Genomic DNA, 21467 nt, shown 5'->3' on the forward strand with positions numbered 1-21467 from the left:
CGACCACGGCCTGGACCTTGACCGCAATTGCCCCATATCCACAAGTAACCCCATAAATGCGAGTGGGTATAGAACTCGCACTTTTGTGCGAGGCGATTCTCTAAGACATACATGTTCAAAGTCCAGCCCGGGTGCCTAATGTGGCCCCTGGTCAATTTCCATCCGGCCGGCAGCCTCCGTCATAAATTCAATAACGTCTGGCCCGCATGGAGAATTAATACATTGGGCAGCAGCGCTGTTACCTGCGTGTGCTAAATGCTGTCATCTATAGGCTCAATTAGGAACAACAAATTAGTATGTTGAGTAATTGACTGTATGAGCCCCTAATTTTCAAAAATGGCGACAATCAACAAAAGGAGGAAAGTTGAGCTGCAGTGTGACGCAGTGAGCTGCGGTCAGCACCAGCAGCTTATATCGCCAACTTTTACTGCCAGCTGGATAAGTTCCGAGAGATTCGAGCATTTGGTAAGAAAATGCTGAGCTTGTTCGATTCGACGTATTTGTGTGAGAAGACATTCTCGGTTACAAATAAGATACAATAAGAGCCGTGTGAGGACATGGCTATCGGACTCTCACTTACAAGACATCTTGCGTATCCATACTACTGCCATAGAGCCACACCTGGCCTTTATCCCGCACTCCAGATCTCAGTTTCACACATCACACTCATGCGGATAAGACATTTTTCATTTACAATAAGTCTGAAAACTTTTTTTTAAGGTTTCACTCCAGAATAATAACCATTTAAAAATCCAATCAACATTTATAGTTACTAATTTCATATTTTAAATGAGCCCTGCACTTATTTCATATTTTGAATGAGCCCTGCTTTTGTTGATATGACTATTACTTGGCTCATTTTTCTGTTATTGTGTTTAAAAATTCTATGAATATTAAACTGCCATGGTGAGATATTTTTTTTATGTTTCAAATGTAATTTGCATCCAAGAGTACAATTACCTTCTGTTCAACTGTTACAAAAAAGTTAGTTAATATTCAATTTCAATATTTATTCATTATTTTAATATTTAATGTCAATTCCATTTTGATATGCATGTTTCAAATGAACCAAAACACATGCTTAAGATAGCTGAAATGAAAATAAAAAAGCAAATGTTAAACAGAGAACGGCTCGCTGAAATGTATTTAAATTAATTGCTGCTATATGTAAAGAACGCCTGCCAAGGTTGGCCCCCCTACATTTTTAACACACCAAATCTGGCCCACTTTGCAAAAAGTTTGGACACCCCTGCTCAACCCCTGGTGGTCTTGGAGGGTTTTGGAGAAGATGAGGATGTCTTCAAGATAGATGAAACAGAACTGGCCAATCATATCTCTGAGTACGTCATTAATCAAGTTCTGAAAAACGGCCGGGAGCGTTAGTCAAGCTGAATGGCATGACGAGGTACTCGAAGTGACTGAGCAGGGTCTTGCACGCCGTCTTCTACTTGTCCCCTTCCCTGACACAGACTAAGTGGTAGGCATTGTCAAGCTTGTCAAGCAAGTCATGGTCAAGCTTGGTAAAGACTGGCTGCATGTAGGGCTGAAAATGCCAAGTCTAATGGTGTTAGTGGGTACTTGTTTTTACAGGTATTTCATTTAGGCCCTGGTAGTCAACGCAAGGATTCAGGGTTTTGTCACTCTTGCCGGTAAAGAAAAAAACAGCTCCGTAAGGGGACGAGAAAGGACGGATTACGCCTGCCGCCAAGGACGAGGAGATGCACTCCCTTAAGAATCCTGCTCCGGTTTAGAGATTTGGTAGAGCTGCATCTTGGGCTGGAGACTCTTTGCTGTTTGTCTTCATGTGCTTAATCGATCTTGGTTTTGCATTGGTTGGTGCGTTTTTTTTGTGTACCTGTGGGGGACTCTAGTTCTGTATGGTTTGTTTGTTTTTTTCAAGAGCATATTTTGAACGTCACCCAGTGAGGATTTTTGCCCTAACCCCAACCTTTGCATTCTCATCATAATTTATTATGTTGGCTAAAGGTGCACGCTCACTGAGTTTTATGACTTGGAATGTCAAAGGTCTCAACCATCCGATAAAGAGAAAGAAGGTTCTAACATTCAACAAATCAAAAAAAGTTGACATAGCTCTACTTCAGGAAACCCACTTGGATAGTGCTGAGTCCAAAAAACTTTGCAGGGATTGGCTACGCCCCCATATCACATGGCAATGGCCGAAGCAGGGGTGTGTTATTAATCCACAAGAACCTGCAGTTCAGGTATATTAAAGCGGTTGCAGATGATGCAGGACTTCTTTTGTTGCTCCTTGCTGAGATACAGGGCCAGAAATTCATAATTATTAGTGCTTACGCTCCGAATGTAGATGACCTCGCCTTCTTCAGTCAAATGGAGCAGCTGACAAGGCTTACAATTCTGTCATGGTGAGGGGAAACTTCAATCAAGTTATGGATAATATTTTGAATTGCAGCACCCCTCCACAACGACCACTTAGGGCCACTACCTTACAACAGGGAATGTGCAAGGGCTTTGGATCTCGTAGCTATATGGCGTCATATTAACCCAACATCCAGGGTCTACAACTTCTATTCTTCCCCTCATAATGTCATGACTAGGATTGACTACTTCTGTATTTCAAAATCATTGGTCTCCTCAGTAACCTCTTGTGATATCGGCAGCATCCTCCTTTCCGATCTTGCCCAAGGTCGTCCCACCTCACAGCCCTCAGAGATTTCCGAGATGGAGGCTCAACTCCAGCCTTCTCCTTGACCGTGACTTTGTGGCAAATGTTGAAATCAGAAATCACTTTTTTTGTTTAAATTAACTGGGCTACAGCTTCTTCAGTGGGTGTGACATGGAAGCTCTCACGGCATTTGTTAGGGGACACATTATCTGTTATGTTTCATTAAAAAAAAAAATCTCATTTGGCAAGACAGCTAACAGAGACATCATTTAAGCAGGATATGGTGTTTGATCCCAGTGACATCAACAACAAGTTCACAGAGTTTTACTGGACACTCTACTCATCAGAATCAAGGGCTGAACCCCATGAGTTACACTGCTTTCTGTCCTCCCTCTCCTTGCCATCTCTCTCGAGGGAACAAATTGATTCACTCGATGGCCCCTTCACTAGAGAGGAGATATCCAAAGTTATCAGAGGTCTTCCACAGCCCTCAGGGCGCCGGGTCTCGGCGGAATGAGTTGCGAGTTCTATGCAATGTTTGTAGAGGAGATCTCTCCTTCACTTTTCGAAGTGTACAAGGCACTGAGGCACTGAATCACCGGAGTCCTCCTTCTACACTGAATGAAGCCCTAATTACTCTGATTCTAAAAAGCAATAAGGATCCTCTTTATTGTAAGAATGCAGGCCAATACGTTTAATTAACTGTGACTGTAAGATCCTTTTTAAACTTTTGGCAACTAGACTGGACAATGTGATGACCAGTCTAATACATCCGATCCCGGAGTGCCATTGACAACATAAGGCATTTGGTGGATGTCATGCGGGCTATCCAAAATGATCCCACTCTTGAAGATCTTCGCCCTGCTGCAGCCCTTTCCCTAGGCGCAGAAAAAGCATTTGACAGGGTAGAGTGGTGTTACCTTTTGGCTACTTTGGAGGCCTATGGGTTTGGTTTATTTCCTGGATTAAACTTCTATATAATTACCCCAAGGCCTTTGTAAAAACGAACCGGCTTATATCACAACCATTCAACCTCTCTAGAGGCACGCGCCAGGGCTGCCCCTATGGGTTTGGTTTATTTCCTGGATTAAACTTCTATATAATTACCCCAAGGCCTTTGTAAAAACGAACCGGCTTATATCACAACCATTCAACCTCTCTAGGGGCACGCGCCAGGGCTGCCCCTTAAGTCCTCCACTTTTTGCCTTGGCGTTAGAACAGGGATGGACAACTAGTCAGAGACTAAGAGCCACTATTTTTTCTGTGTTACTGCAAAGAGCCACATCATACACATGGGTGCACATGAAGATCATCTTTCAATCATTTATGCATGCATACACAAACCTCTGCTCAGCCAGATCTAATGAAAATAACCACACCAACATAAGATCAGTAATTTTCAACAAATAACATTGTTTGCACTGTCTCACACACACAACACACACACACACAAACTCTCAGTTCAAGCAAGTCCACAATCATAGAATAATTTTCAATAACATCTTTCTCTTACTATGCTGTTTAGTGAGACTTCTGGCATTCCTTATCTTGAACAATCCCCTTCAAATCTGTCCTGTATTCTGTTGTTGCCACTCTCAGCAATTCTTTAAAAAGAGTGTCAGTCAGAACAGATTGATGCTTTTGATTTCACATGTTTGTGAAGGGAATCATAGCGGTTGTTATCATTATGTGCTTAGTTCATTGTTACCCATTTATGCAATCCTAGTTCATCTTGACCCTGTCCTTAGATAGAGCTGTTGACGCACGAAAGTGTGAGCCGGGACCTTGGCCCAGCTGCCGGTGGCGCCCGGCTGGCTCTTTTGTTGTGTCTTGTAATCTGCTATGCTTTTGCTCAATAAAAGCCAGGGGGGGGACGGCTGGGCAGTGGGAAACTAGCGTTGGAAGACCCACGAGTTACATTTGCCCAAGCTTTTTTCCCTATGCCCGGCATAGAAAAGTCAATCTTGGCTGGTCTGAGTTACTCTTTTTGCTGTTTAAGCAGCTAGGCTTGTCCTAGTCTTCTTTTCTGAGATTTCTCTGACGTTTCAGGGTAGAAAACACAGACTCGCAGACGTACATTGACCCAAACATGGACAGTATCTTAAGCGCAGCTCGTTTGATGTTGGGGTATTTTTCAATTGGCACACTTTTCCAGAACTCAACGGTCCCTTCCCTTAAAACAGCTTTCAGTTGATCCTGCTCACAAAGGTCGATCATCTCCAACTCAGCCACAGCCTCATCTGTGACTAGCGGGGCTTTCAAACAGTCTGTCTCTGCAATAAATGGGTCGACGAGGAACGTAATCTGTGGTCTTATCAGTTGTAGATCACAGAACCGGGTCACAAAGCTGGTGACTTGCTCACTGGCTTTTAGCAGAGTATGAAAATGTGTTAAATCTCCCTTTTGAATATGCACCTCGAACAGCCTTAGTTTGTTGACAAATGCAAACACACTTTGCACCAGGTCAGGCAGCATTTTTCACTTACCCTGCAGGGTCAGGTTCAGTCTGTCCAAGTGACACAGCATGTCGACTGAAAATGCCAGATCCATAATCCACTCGAGGTCTGAGAGCTCGGGATAATCCTTGTCCTTCTCTTCCATGAACAGTTTCAAAGCATCCACAAGCTCAAAGAAGCGAGAGAGTACCCATCTTTTTGACAGCCGCCACATAGTGCAGTGCAGCGGCAGGTCACCTGGAAGGCCTTGGTCCAGCTCAGCAATGAGATTCTTAAATTGCCTGTGGTTGAGCGCATGTGTGCGAATGACACAGACCGTACCAATATTGCCAACTGAGGCTTATTGTCTTGTATGTCACAACTCTCATCCAATGCCACAATAAAATATTCACATGCTCGAAGGTCAGGGTGCCACTGTGATTCAACAGCTGTATTTATATCTGATATTCTGCGTTTAACACTGTGGCAGGACAGTTTAACGTCTGATATGCTTCGTTTTAGCTTGTCGTCTCCAGGGGCCAACATTTTCAAAGGCGTCAATGAGGCATTTTTTAATGAAGTCCCCTTTGTTGTATGGCTTTTTAGCCCGTGCTATGTTCCGAGCCAGCTGATATGATGCAAGCGTTACGGTCTCCGAGTGTTTTGTAAATTTTTTGAAAAACTGCACCTGCTTTTCTGCCTGCCTTTTCAAAGCGACCATCTTTTTCTTGCGAAGTTCAGTCCCTTTTGGAAATTCCTGTTCGATGTTAGGGTGGAGTGAGCTGAAGTGACGCCGAAGATCTGAATCTTTGAAATGCTTAATGCTGTGTCACATATAAGACAGATCGGCTTGCCATTACGTTCAACAAAAAAATAAAAACTCTCCCACTCTGGCAAAAACGTCCTGTGTTCTTCTTCATATTTTCTTTTTTTCCCTGCCATTTCAAGAGGTAACTTGACGGAAATTGTTTATAACACAAATGATGTCACAGCGTTAAAAAAGTAGGGGGGCCAACCTTGGCGGGTGTTCTTTACATATAACAGCAATTAATTTAAATACATTTCAGCGAGCCGTTCTGTGTTCACATTTGCTTTTTTATTTTAATTTCAGCTATCTTAAGCATGCGTTTTGGTTAATTTGAAACGTGCATATCAAAATTGAATTGACATTAAATATTGAAATAGAATATTCACTTCACTTTTTTTTCCACACTTTAACTTTTTGTAACAGTTGAACAGAACTAATTGTACTCTTGGGTGCAAATTACATTTGAAACATAAAAAAATATCTCACCATGCCAGTTTAATATTTATAAAAAATTTAAACACAATCACAGAGAAATGAACAAGTAAAAGTCATATCAACAATTGCAGGGCTCATTTAAAATATGACAGTAGTAACTATCAATGTTGGTTGAATTTTTAAATGGTTATTATTCTGGAGTAAAAATAAAAAAAAAAAAAGTTTTCAGAATTATTGTGAATAAAAAATGACTTGTCCGCATGAGTGTGATGGGTTAAACTGAGATCTGGAGAGCAGGACAAAGGCCAGGTATGGCTCTATGGCAGTAGTATGGATGCGGAAGATGTCTTGTGAGTGAGAGTCCGATAGCCGTGTCACCGCTCTTATTTAAGTTCTTATTTAAGTTCATAACCGAGAATGTCTTCTCACACAAGTACGTCAACCCGAAAAAGCTTAGCATTTTCTTACCAAATGCTCGAATCTTTCGGAACTTGTCCTTATCCAGCTGTCAGGATAAGTTGTAAAATATTGCTGCTGCTGCGTTCATGACATGTGATTTTGCCTTATACGTCAGCATGTTTTGTTTGGTAATGTCGCTTCACATTGAACTCTTTAAAAACAGCCACTATCTCTTTACAAACGAAGCAGACTGTTGGAATTTTATTTCTAAATCAACATAAACTCAAGTTAGTAATCTGACTCCAATTTGTGACCTTTACCCAACTGCCACTCATCCAACAATTTGCGAGCTCGTTCTGCAATAGAAATGTATCAGGAAGCCGGCATTTTCACACACGAGTGGATTTATTCCTAACACACAGATCTAATACAAGCACCTGGGTCTCGGGCCCCTCTCAATACAGCCCTGTACGCCTCTGTTGCCACCAGAACCATCGTACTCTCATCCGAGTTGCCCAGCAATGAGTTATACTACACAATATGCAAATGGCACAGCAACAAAGGCATCCTGGCATTATTTTATTGGCTATGTGTATACTGCAGTTAACTTTAGCTTGCTCTCATTGGTCTTTCTTCCCCTGCAGAATCGCTTGCTTACTCCTCATGGTTGTAGTTTTCCTCACAGTTGTTTCCCACCAGGTGCCTCTGGGTCATCTCGTCCCCGCGACTAGCACCGTTTGCTCTGAAACATTCCATTCTTACACTCCCTTGCACCCCATATTGTTTTGTTCACTTTACAGTCTCACACTCTCATACACAGAATGTAGCAACATCTAATGAACTAATTTAAGCTCAAACTCTTATGTTCCTTTAAGACACAGGTGTTCCGTATTTCAGTGAAGAAATAGTCCAATTTCCACTCATCCTTGAACCGTCGGCCCTCGCAGTCCACTTTCCACCTTTTGTTGATTGTCCCCATTTTAGAGAGTTAGGGGCTCATATAGTCAATAACTCATATACTAACTTGTTGTTCCTAATTGAGCCAATAGATGACAGCAATTTGCACACATGCACATAACAGCGCATGCCGGCCAGATGTTACTGATTTTATGATGGAGGCTGCGGCCGGATGGAAATTGACCATGGGCCGCATTTGGCCCCCGGGCCGGACTTTGGACATACTTGTCCTAGCACATCACTCCTATTTACTTTTTGTAGGTCTTACAATCTTTCATATACCTAAAAAGTTTCATACCTGTAGGTCAAACCAAACAGTAATGACTGCAATCTTTCGATGAAAGACACTTTTTGCAGCCACTAGGTGGCGCTAGCTTTAAACTGGAATATAAGTTTGTCGATGGCTTTAGGAGAAAATTTTCATCCAATGTGTGAAATTGTGAGAAGATCAGATCATCTGGGTCAAATTACAGCAGCTTTTACTGGTCCGATAAAGCTTCGGAATGAAAATGGACGTATAGGCCACGGCCATTATCGAAACTTCGTAAAATTTGGTGGAGGTCCGCAGGGCTTTCTAGAGGCTTGTCAAACTTAATTTCAGCGATATTATTTAAAAGGGCTCAGCTAAAAACACAAAAACGTTTAAAAAAAACGCTATATTTTTTTGGCTGCCACTAGGTGGCGCTCGTACTATGACAAAAAATACGTTGATAGGTGTATTCCGCATTGGAAACCCATCAAATATATGAAGTTTAGAAAAGATAAGACCATCTGGGTCCCAATCCAGCAACTTTGTTAGTTTTGGTGAGACATCAGACTGACATTTTTGTTTGCCACTGGGTGGCCTTATAAGCAATTGAAGAAACTAATAAACACATGTGTTAATGGCTTGAGTTTTCATGTGTCTGTGACGTTTCAGATTTTTCGAAGCTTGTACAGCTGAGTTATAAAGGTTTGTGTCACATGTGGCAAAGTAAACATCACAGGCATAATATGAAGCCCCGCCCCCAACATATTTGATGGCGGATCTTCACAAAAATTTAACAATTTTGCCTCCCAGCCTGATAAAAATCGACAGCAAATTTGAAGTTGATTGGGTAAAGCGTTTAGGAGATAAAAGGAGCAGTTCGGGACCTGCAAACGAGCAAAAACGGGCCAAAAGTGAACATTCAAAAATTCATAACTCTCTTTCTGTACATCTGAGCATATGGCTTGCACTGACTTTTTTGTAGGGCTCAAGGTCCTACATATGCTTATGGTGTTCTGACCAATTTTCAGTTATTTTACTCAAACAGACTGAGCACAATACATGAAAGTGTAAAAAATGACATTTTAATCAACTAGGCGGCGCTAGTATCTATTTTAAAAAAATCTTCAAAGGTGTTAGAGACATAAGTCTTCATGTGTCTATGAAGTTTTAGATTTTTGTAAGCTTGTACAACAGAGTTATTAAGGTTTTTGTCCCTCTTGGCGAAGGAAAAATTGAACACATAATTTGAAGCCACGCCCCTATCATATAAGTCTGCGAATCTGCATAAAATTTTGCCCAGTTGTGCCCCTATGTCTGAATATAAACCACAGCAAATTTGAAGGCGATTGGGTAAAGCGTTTAGGAGAAACAAGGAGCAGTTTGGGACCTGCAAACATGCAAAAATGGGCCAAAAATGCACATTAAAAAAAAACATAACTCTTTTTCTGTACATCTGAGCACATGGCTCGCGCTGACTTTTTTTGTAAGTGTCTAGGTCCTACATATGCCTAAAAATTTTTGCAGCTCTAGGTCAAACGGGCCGGGACCAGCTGCACTTTTTCGACCTTAGGTGGTGCTGCAGAGCCATTTTTTTTTGCATTATTTTAGAAAACACTTAAACATCAAATTTTCACCAGGCCCACCACCTGTGCAATATTTGGTGACTTTTCATACATGTTTAGGCCCTCAGAAAAGGAAAAGTTCTGCACAGTAAATAATAATAATAATCCGGAGAAAAACAAGAGGGCTCTCGCAGCGGGAGCTGCTCGGGCCCTAACTAGAGCTGCAAGCAGCTATAAAGGGCCCTCGGAGACCTGTGCACGTTGGGGTATGAACAGGTTGGGGTATGAACAAGGACTATGAACGATGAAAAATTACTTGTAGATTACTTCAGTGCAGAAGTCTTATCAAGTTTGTAAAATTTAGGGAAGGTGGGATAATGTGGGTTGAGTTACTGCAGCTTTTATTGTTACAGTTGTGTGACACTGTCGTATAGGCCACGCCCATTATCGGAATCGTACTATTTGGTGGAGGGCATTAGGCGTGGCCAATGGCTTTTCAGACATTATTTAACGGATATCACTTCAAGGGGCTCAGCAGAGTACATAAAAACGTTAAGGAATTGCTATATTTTTTGCTGCCACTAGGTGGCGCTCATACTATGATTAAAAAATAGGCTTGTAGGTGTGTTTCACATTGGACACCCATCCCATATACGAAGTTTTGCAAATATCAGATCATCTAGGTTCAATTACAGCAACTTTTATCGTTTTGGCGAGAAATCGAACTTTGAGTTGGCATACAGGCCACGCCCTTTATTGAAAAGTCATAAAAGTTGAGAACCTTCATTTTCCACTGTGTCATAGCTTTTCTGACCATTTTTTAGTTCATTTAGTCAAACAGACATTGCACAGTACATGAAAGTGTAAAAATGACATTTTTGTCCGCCACTATCTTTGTCTGTCTTATGTGGTGTCCCGCAGGGTTCAGTACTTGGTCCCTTACTGTTCAACATCTACATGATTCCTCTTGGTGATATTATACGTTAACATGATATTAGTTTTCTTTGCTATGCTGATGATACCCGATAACAGATCCGTGCAAGTGCAGTAAACTGGCCTGCCTTGCCGAGATTAAACAATGGATGTCTTCCAATTTTTTGCTTCTTAACCCTAGTAAAACAGAGATGTTATTTACTGGCCCTGGTCATCATCAGCACTTGATTAAGAATACCACATTGAACCTGGATAACTGTACTATTTCCCAAAGTAGTTTTGCAAAAAACCTCGGAGTGATATTTGACTCAACTCTCTCTTTTCGGACACATATTAATAAAATGATAAGAATGGTGTTTTTTCACCTTCGCAATATAGCTAAAATTTGCCCTATTCTTTCTCCGAGCGATGCTGAAACATTAATTCATGCATGTTACGTCGCGCCTTGATTGTAACGTTCTGTTTTCTGGGCTTCCCATGTCCTGCGTCAAAAGCCTGCACTCTGTACAAAATGCAGCAGCGAGACTATTGACAAGGACGAGAAAGTTCGAACATACTACTCCGATTCTACATGACCTGCATTGGCTTCCAATAAACATGAGATATGATTTTAAGGCGTTGTTAATTACTTATAAAATTTTACACGGTTTAGCTCCTTCCTATCTTGTCAACTTATCATCACCGTATATTCCATCCCGACAACTTCGGTCACAATGACCTGCATTGGCATCCATTACACATGAGATGTGATTTTAGGGTGTTGTTAATTACTTATAACATTTTACACGGTTTAGCTCCTTCCTATTTTGTCGACTTAGAATCACCATATGTTCCGTTCCGACAACTTCGGTCACAAAATGCCGGTTTGTTATTGACCCCACAGGCTAAAAAGAAGTCCGCGGGATCAAGGGCTTTTTCCATTCGCGCGCCAGTACGCCAGTACAATGCCCTAACTATGGAAGTTTGTGCAGCTACTGCAGTAGAAATCTTTAAATCCCGACTAAAAACACATTTATACTCAAAAGCATTTAGTTAATGGGCCTGTCTGCAGCTTTCTTTTTTTTTTCCTGACCCCTTCTCCCAGCTCGGAGAAGGGGCTAGCTAGATGGTGAAGGTTGACTTGACATGCAGTTGAAGAATATTTAGCAAAGTTTAAGACCTCAAATATCTATATTTATCTATAATATCTATATCTATATTTTTATTTACATGAACTTCACAGTCCATGTACTATCTGCAACCAACATTATGAATGCAATTTTACTCTTTTCATTCAGTAAAAAGAGATCCCACCTGTACGTAGAGGCAAGTTACAAGGCACTCTTTTATACTTATTTATAAATAAAACTAGTTTGATTGAAGAGTAGCTGTTTATTAAACTAACATTTCTCATCAAAATTAAGCACCAATTAAAAGTTTGGAAAACCTTCAGATTTATTTTTTCCTCCTTACGTTGTAAACGAAATACTGAAGTCATACAGACTATGCACCAACACACAAAGAATTATTCTATGAGGTTAAAATACTATATATATATATATATATATATATATATATATATATATAAACCGATATATAAACCGATATATATCGGTTTGTATATATATATATATATATATATATATATATATATATATATATATATATATATATATATATATATATAGTATTTTAACCTCATAGAATAATTCTTTGTGTGTTGGTGCATAGTCTGTATGACTTCAGTATTTCGTATATATATATATATATATATATATATATATATATATATATATATATATATATATAGTATATATATATATATATATATATATATATATATATATATATATATATATATATAGTATATATATAGTATATATATATATATATATATATATATATATATATATATATATAGTATATATATAGTATATATATATATATATATATATATATATATATATATATATATATAGTATTTTAACCTCATAGAATAATTCTTTGTGTGTTGGTGCATAGTCTGTATGACTTCAGTATTTCGTTTACAACGTAAGGAGGAAAAAATAAATCTGAAGGTTTTCCAAACTTTTAATTGGTGCTTAATTATATATATATATATATATATATATATATATATATATATATATATATATATATGTGTGTGTGTGTGTGTACAGTGATCCCCCTACTTCGCTGTTAATGGGGGGTGTCAAACCCCCGCGAAGTCTGAAACCCGCCAAGTCTGGTATCAGTTCCTAGATTTCTATGTACGCCCCAATATTTTATTTCCTTTTTCCTATTATTTAACATTACATTATCCTTATTAACATTATTGTATATTCATTAAATAACTAAAATTACTTAGTTTGTTGAGAATTTGTTTTTAGGACTGGTTATCTGCATCAAGACTCCTGTGAAAGAGTACGCAAGTCATCACGTTGAACACATTTATTTTGGCTGATGTATGGTGTATCATGTAGTATCTGTTAAATAATAAATCAACAACAATATTAAAGTCATTAAACTAACATATAAACACTTGCCGAACTTTAATCTATGAATTTACTGTATTTTTAGCCGACATTAGGGGGTTAGCAACAACTAAAAACTACTAACTATAAAGTGCAACCTCTACACAAAGGAACACATAAACAGAATGAACACTCATCGCTTACCAAACATAGCAGTAGCGTGCGTTATCAACATAAATGATAATAAATAATAATTAGAGCTGCAAGCAGCTATAACGGGCCCTCGCAGACCTGAGCACGTTGAAGGATGAACAGTTTGGGGTATGAACATATTTCGGTATGAATGTATTCGTGCGTATGCAGGCAAACTGTAGAGGTCAATGTTTTAGAAAAGGTCAAAATTTCATTCGCATTTGTTCAACGGGCTCAACTAAGTAATTGGAATTGCAAACTCGGTTAATATATTTTCTGCCATGAGTTGATTGTTGATTTTCATCTGGGACAAACCAGCATTTACTGTTACGATAAATTGTCATAATGACCACTGCTGAATAGGCCACGGCCATTATCAAAGCATCGTAATCTTTGGTGGAAGAAATTAAGCGTGTCTGAAGAACTGTCTGAAAAATTTTCAGTGATATTACTTTGACAGGCTCAACACGGAACATTTATTTGAAAATGTAATTTGTTGCTGCCACCAGGTGGCGTCTGCACTACCAGGAAAAAAAGTGTGTTTAGCATTGTTCTCCCATGAAATGAAATTTAGAGAAGATCATTTTCGTCCAATTACATTAAGTTTTACCTGTCTGGCCAGACATTGGATTTTGAGGCAGTGTAAAGGCCACGTCCAAATTTGAAGAGTCATAAAACTTGAGATTCATAATGTTCCCTATCGCAATATTCTCCTGACTAATTTTCAGTGAATTTACTGAAACCGGTATAGCACAGAACATGAAAGTGTAAAATTTAACTTTTGTGTCTGCCACCAGGTGTCGCTATTGGTAATTTGGAAATCTGTCATGTTGAAGATTTAGACCAAGAGTCTAAATGATAGTCAATTTTTAGATATTTTAAAGCTTGTTCAGCTGAGTAATAAAGGTTTTTGTCACTCTGGGCGAAGAAAACACTGACCATGTTTTGAAATCCCACCTCCATCATTTATTTCATGGGATTGTGACTGTTTTTGGACCCGTTGTGCCTCTAAGTCTGATAATGTTCTAGGCCAAATTGAAAGTTGATGGCGTCAACAGTATAAGAGAAGGCAGCAGCAGTGGAAGACTTACAAAAGGCCATAAATGCATCAAAATTGCAAATTCAAAAATCTGTAACTCTTTTTCTCTACATCCTAGCGTAAGGCTGTCTTTGATTGTCTTAGAAAAAAAAAAGGTCGGAGAAAAACAAGAGGGCTCTCACAGCGATAGCTACTCGGGCCCTAATAATAATCCGTAGAAAAACAAGAGGGCTCTCACAGCTGTAGCTGCTCGGGCCCTAAAAATAATAATCTGGAGAAAAGCAAGAGGGCTCTCGCAGTGGTAGCTGCTCGGGCCCTAATAATTCGGAGAAAAACAAAAGGGCTCTCGCAGCGGTAGCTGCTCGGGCCCTAATAATAATAATCCGGAGATAAACAAGAGGACTCTCGCAGCGGTAGCTCCTCGGGCCCTAATAATAATCCGGAGAAACACAAAAGGGCTCTCGCAGCTGTATCTGCTCGGGCCCTAATAATAATAATACGGAGAAAAACAAGAGGGCTCTCGCAGCGGTAGCTGCTCGGGCCCTAATAATAATCCCGACAACTTCGGTCACAATGATGATAATGATAATAATAATCTGGAGAGGAACAATAGGGACCTAGCAGCGGTCGCTGCTCAGGCCCTAATAATCTGGAGAAAAACAAGAGGGCTCTCGCAGCGGTAGCTGCTCAGGCCCCCCTCTGGAGCCAGGCCTGGAGGTGGGGCTCGTTGGCGAGCGCCTGGTGGCCGGGCTTGCACCCATGGGGCCCGGCCGGGCTCAGCCCGAAGGGATGACGTGGGTCCCCCCTCACATGGGCTCACCATCTGTGTGAGGGGCCATAAGGGTCGGGTGCAAAGAGAGCTGGGCGGCGGCCAAAGGCAGGGACCTCGGCGCACCGATCCCCGGCTACAGAACCTAGCTTTTGGGACATGGAATGTCACCTCTCTGGCGGGGAAGGAGCCTGAGCTGGTGTGCGAGGCTGAGAAGTTCCGACTAGATATAGTCTGACTCACCTCCACACACAACTTGGGCTCTGGTACCAGTCCTCTCGGCAGGGGTTGGACTCTCTTCTACTCTAGAGTTGCCCGCGGTGAGAGGCGCAGAGCTGGTGTGGGCATTCTTGTTGCCCCCCAGCTCAGCAAACTGTTGTTTGTGACTATGCACCAAACAGCAGTTCAGAGTACCCACCCTTTTTGGAGTCCTTGGAGGGTGTGCTGGAGAGCGCTACATCCCTCGTTCTGCTGGCTGACTTCAATGCTCACGTGGGCAATGACAGTGAGACCTGGAGGGGCGTGATTTGGGAGGAACGCCCCCCCCCCCGATTTGAACCCGAGTGGTGCGTTGTTATTGGACTTTTGTGCCCGTCATGGATTGTCCATAATGAACACCATGTTCAAACATAGGGGTGTACTGGACACCCTAGGCCGCATTTCGATGATCGACTTTGTGGTTGGATCATCGGATTTGCGGCCGCATGTTTTGGACACTCGGGTGAAGAGAGGGGCGGAGCTGTCAACTGATCACCCACCTATTGGCGTGTTGGCTCCGATGGTGGGGAAGGATGCCGGCCAGACCTGGCAGGCCCAAACGTATTGTGAGGGTCTGCTGGGAACGTCTGGCGGAGTCCCCTGTCAGTAGGAGTTTCAACTCCCACCTCCAGCAAAATTTCTCCCACGTCTCGGGGGAGGCAGGGGACATTGAGTCCGAGTGGACCATGTTTCGCGCCTCCATTGTCGAGGCGGCTGATCGGAGCTGTGGGCGTAAGGTGGTCGTGCCTGTCGTGGCGGCAATCCCTGAGTCCGCTGGTGGACACCAGCGGTAAGGGATGCCGTCAAGCTGAAGAAGGAGTTCTATTGGGCCCTTTTGGTCTGTGGGACTCCAGAGGCAGCTGACAGGTACCGACTGGCCACGTGGAATGAGATCCGCCCGGAGTTCCTGAAGGCTCTGGATGTTGTAGGGCTGTCTTGGCTGACACGCCTCTGCAACATCGCGTGGACGTCGGGGACAGTGCCCCTGGATTGGCAAACTGGGGTGGTGGTCCGCCTATATAAGAAGGGGGACCAGAGGGTGTGTTTGAACTACAGGGGAATCACACTCCTCAGCCTCCCCAGTAAGGTCTATTCAGGGTTGCTGGAGAGGAGGGTCCGTCGGGAGATCGAGTCTCAGATTCAGGAGGTGCAGTATGGTTTTCGTCCTGGCCGTGGAACAGTGGACCAGCTTTACACCCTCGGCAGGGTCCTCAAGGGTGCATGGGAGTTTGCCCGACCAGTCTACATGTGCCTTGTGGATGATGCGGTGCTGTTGGCTTCTTCAGGCCGTGACCTCCAACTCTCACTGGAGCGGTTCGCAGCCGAGTGTGAAGCGGCTAGGATGAGGATCAGCACCTCCAAATCTGAGACCATGGTCCTCAGTCGGGAAAAGGGTGGAATGCCCTCTACTGGTCGGGGACGAGGTCCTGCCCCAAGTGGAAGAGTTCAAGTATCTCTGGGTCTTGTTCATGAGTGAGGGTAGGATGGAGCGTGAGACCGACAGACGGATCGTTGCGGCTTCTGCTGTCATGCGGGCTCTGCACCGGTCTGTCGATCTACATTCCTGCCCTCACCTATGGCCACGGAGCTGTGGGTCGTGACTGAAAGAACAAGATCCCGGATACAAGTGGCCCAAATATGAGTTTCCTCCGCAGGGTGTCCGGGCTCTCCCTTAGAGATAGGGTGAGAAGCTCGGTCATCCGGGAGGGGCTCAGCATTGAGAAGAGCCAGCTGAGGTGGTTCGGGCATCTGGTTAGGATGCCCCCTGGACGCCTCCCTGGTGAGTAATTCGGGCATGACCCACTTGAAGGAGGCCCCGGGGACGACCCAGGACACGCTGGAGGGACTATGTCTCTCGGCTGGCCTGGGAGCGCCTGGGGATCCTTCCAGAAGAGCTGGATGAAGTGGCCGGGGAGAGGGAAGTCTGGGCTTCCTTGCTAGCGGTCGCTGCTCAGGCCCTAATAATAATAATCCAGAGAAGAACAAGAGGGGTCTCTTCAGCGGTAGCTGCTCGGGCCCTAATAATGGAATTCTAAATAATAAAAGGGTTGGAGGGGCTGCTTCAGAGCGCAGTACAAGTCCTTGTACAGTCCTTAACCGTTCGCATGCATGAGAAAGAAAAAAATGCCATTTCTCCTTCTTTGTGTATAGTTTCTCACAAATGTCCAACGTGAACCTGACAGACACAGAGACAAAATATACGTGACTCTGCCTTCATTGTCTTCGCCTCACCTGCAATTGTAGTTTTGTTTTTTCCAGCCTGCCTGCTTGCGATTGAGCGCAGAATTGTGACATTTGTCGCTTGTTTATTAAGTGCAAGTCGGATGATTGCGACCTGGCTGTTCAGACTGAAGTGGTTTGTCAAAAGATTGAATATATATCGGTTCAAGCACCACATACACAAGCGGCTGAGGTCTCATTTGAAACAAATAATAATAATCGATGTCGTTCACACAGCCATCAAAACATCATATACAGGTCGGAAAGGTGTAAAAAAAAAAAAAAAAAATCTAAATTGGGTCACCAATACAAATCAATAGATCTAATCCTCAAATTAACACACACATAAACCTTACACACAGGGCTTCTGTGAAGAAGAAAAAATTGTTACAGATATCAATCTTCATTTAGTTCGCACTGTGAAAAAAGAACAGTACTTACTCCATAGACTCCATTTGTTTGTGAAATTTCCAAATACACAACATTAGGGTTCGCCCTCGCTGTTCAGAAACCTGTTCAATTCCATCTTGCCATGGCATTCTTGTGTGGAGTTTGCATATTCTGCCTGAATCCACGTGGGTTCTCTCCAGGCACTCTGGCTTTCTCCCACACTCCCAAGAAAACGCATGGCACACACTTTAAATTGTCCTTAGATGTTACCGGGTGCATGAAAGGTTGATCTTCATTGTGTGCCCTGTGATTGGCTGGCAACTAGTTCAGGGTGTCTCCTACTACCCAAAGACAGCAAACCAATGGCCGAGTTAGGATAAGCGACTATAGAAAATGGATGGATGGACATTACATTGGTCAGCACGTTTGTGACAAGAATGTTATATCCGTTTTAGGTTTTGTTCAATGTTGATGAATCAGATTGTTCTTTTCTTTCAAATATATTAATTCTTTCATAATTCCATGTTTTTGTAAAAAAAAAAAAAAAAAGGCAGTAAAAATACAGATTATGAAATTGATATTCTCTTTGTGCTACAATGTCAATGATGTTGCATCAGTCTTTTCAAGTTGCCGCCTAGAATTCCTGCTGGTTAGTGCATAGACATGGTAAGAGAAAGATGCACGCGGCAGTCTCTCTTGTTTTCCTGGTCTAAATGACTCATTTTGTGTCAAGGCAGTCTCTCTTGTTTTCCTGGTCTAAATGACTCATTTTGTGACAAAGATTAAGTGTTCGTGTGATTCAAGTATGGCCATGCAGACACTGTACTACTGGACTTGTTACATTTTTATTAGATAATAAATAATTATTTCTGATTCCTCCAAGTGGATTATCAACAAATTGGCAAAATTATTGGTATCTAAATAACTAGGGCTTTCATTTTCATACTCACGAGCCCTAAATTACTCAAATAGTGATTCGATATTCTGAGCACCCAGTTAAAAAATCCTGGGAGTATTATCAATGCTGGTGAGGTTTTCCAATAGTTACAGGTATAGTGGTTAAAACTTGGTTCTGGAAGACAAAGGTTTGGATGCGTTCAAAGACCCAGAGAAAGATCAAAAGAACACTGACATATTGGATCCAGGCATACTTGATGGTTTCCCAGAATCCAGGATAATAGGTGAAGGTAAACAGTCAAGGGACAAAATTAATGTATAAGTTCACACAGAAAAAGCCAACATTTGTTATTCATGAATTCAAAAGACAGAGCAAGTGCTGTTTTTGGATCATTCAGGCTGAAGGACAGCCTAAATAAATACAAATTTACAGTTCATAAATAAATAATTATAGATTTAATATTAAGAGGGGGAAAAACTCAAAATGATCTTGCACCAAAGAAAACTATTGCCCTCAACATTTAAAATATACACATTTTATTTTAAACGACTCAGTTAAATAAAAAGACCAATTAAAAACTTACACACAGTAAGTTTATTTCTAAAAGGATATCTAATGACCTCCGTAGGGTAGTGAATTTCAGCAATAAGTTGGAAAGGAGAACCGGCAGCTCGTCCAGTAGTCCACACCGGCATGGGAGAGGAAAGTACTGTCGTCACTGAAATAAAAGGTTAATTAACTGAAATAAAATGTTAATTAATAAACAAAGAAAAAAAACCTTCAGTCAAGGTGGAAACGGGTCTATTTTAATTGCTCAAACCATTCAGTGGCATCAGACCAACAGTGGCATGTTGTTTGTCTATATATAGCTAGATTTAAAAACAACACATGCAGTAACTCCTTTATGGACAATAATAGCAAAACTAACAACAGTTTTTATCCAATCAGAATTCAGCTAACTTGTGTCGCCAGGCTGTTTATAATCTGTCCGAGGCTTTCAGAATCAACAGTGCGGGTGTCCGTGCACTGTAATTGAATGGGAACATATAGTTGATAGTTGCAATAACCAGTCAGATCACGAGTTGGAGACAGTAAGGCCAGGTAGATGGCCTCACGTTGAATGTGACATGTTCTGTGATTGGATGGCTTGGATGGGAGGCAGTGCTATGCAGAGCAACCAAGCTACACGGTGTGGCTTGGCTGATCTACATTAACATTGAAGAAAACACCATAGCCAGAGCCAGGAACTTTTAACAGAAAAAACAAATATAGCTACTCACTTTTTTTACCCACAATGGCTGAAGGAGAGGAAAACGTCAAAAGTCTTTTTGACGAAAGAAAGAAGAATGGATTTTGTGTTAAAATAAGTGTTTTCAGGGACAGCCATTTTCGTGAGTGCAAGCATTGTATTTTTCATTTTTAAACATTTTTAGTATGTTTTTGGCAGTGGCAGTCCATGCGTTTCACACTTCGGCCTACACTGGGCTACACAGGCTATTTTCCGCAGCATTTGAACATCAATAAACCCCCCATATCAGCAATTGCAATTTATGATTTTACGTGATACTGCCAGAACTTAGAATAATTAATAATAATTGTAATTTATTTGTCCACAAAGTTTTATGAAGTTCCACCTAGTGTCATGTTGGTACGGCATGTTGCTGACGGATGTGGGAAGGTGGATCCAAAATGCAGGGAGGCAGGATGAGATGAGCTAAATAAAATGATTTATTACTCGCAGAAGCCGGGCGAAGCAACAATAGAGCTACACTAGAGCTGGAACATGCTCATGACAGATGACAAATTACACTAATGCCAGACGCCAGGGATAAAATACACAAACCCAAAAACAAAGTCAAACTCCACAAAATAAAGCCCCAACAGGAAAAACCCAGACAGAACGTGACAACAAAAGCAGGCAAGCTTGGACAAGATTGTACACTAAATTACAAATCTCACTTTAATATAAGAACATAATTTTATGTCTTTAATACTAATTGAATGTGAACAAACTAAAATTACGAAAATCTATTAACAATGAAACAATAGATCAAATCCTCACCAAAACGCGTGCCTCACACTTCTTTCAATATAAAATAGATTCTTCTTTCTTTCTTCAGAAAGACTTCAATGACTTGCTTGTAGAGTTTCTGCATTTCATTTCCAATAATAAATCCTTTTGTTCTGACATGGATGCCAATGCTGAAAGTCCAAATTCCGTTTTGTTTTTCATCAGCCATTGTGGGTTTGGAAAAAGAAAAAAAAAAGAAGCAAGTAGATTTTAATTTTCTGCTAAATGTCCACGGGACTGGCTTGGATGTACGCTATGCATCGTGATTGCAGTTAGCTTATGGTTGAGCAACATGTTTTTTTCTTTGTTTGCAAATAACTTTATTTTACTACTTCCAACGTTAAACATGGTGGATCAATATAGCACCGCCATCATGCAGTGAGCATCCAGTCATGTCACGTTCAACGTGAGGCCTCTAGATGGCGAACTTAGGGCTTGACTATTACGGCTGTCTATTAAGCATTAAGGCTACTGACATATCCATCTGTGCTTGCGCATAAGCCCGCGCCGTGTTGATGCGAATGCGCTGGGTTCTGGCGAAGGCAGATTTCACACAGCATCGCGACATAAGTGAGCCGAATTCTAATTGGCTAAAAACTCAAACATAGAACTACAGCACTGCAAAGAGTGTAACCAAATGGATATAAAACAACATGAACAGAATAGAATATGCAGAATAATTTTATATGTAAAATACATATATTTAGTAAAAATACATGTAAAATGAAATTGACTTTTACTATAGTTATTCAAA

General features: G+C 41.4%; 1 protein-coding gene across 1 annotated transcript in view; it reads right to left on the reverse strand.

Moving 5' to 3' along the window:
• Positions 1-18570: 18570 nt before the first annotated feature.
• Positions 18571-21467, reverse strand: part of tmem231 (transmembrane protein 231) — a 37128-nt gene continuing 34231 nt past the window's right edge. Inside the window, exons 6-7 of the mRNA XM_088417696.1 lie at positions 19255-19360; positions 18571-18925 (exon numbers count right to left, since the gene is read on the reverse strand). Of these exons, the coding sequence (XP_088273822.1) occupies positions 18763-18925; positions 19255-19360 (269 nt within the window). The 3' untranslated portion in view covers positions 18571-18762. The remainder of the gene's footprint in view (positions 18926-19254; positions 19361-21467) is intronic.

This window comes from Hippichthys cyanospilos, chromosome 6 (genome assembly GCF_059441005.1).
Source record: "Hippichthys cyanospilos isolate Australia breed blue-spotted pipefish chromosome 6, RoL_Hcya_1.0, whole genome shotgun sequence".
Lineage (NCBI taxonomy): Eukaryota > Metazoa > Chordata > Actinopteri > Syngnathiformes > Syngnathidae > Hippichthys > Hippichthys cyanospilos.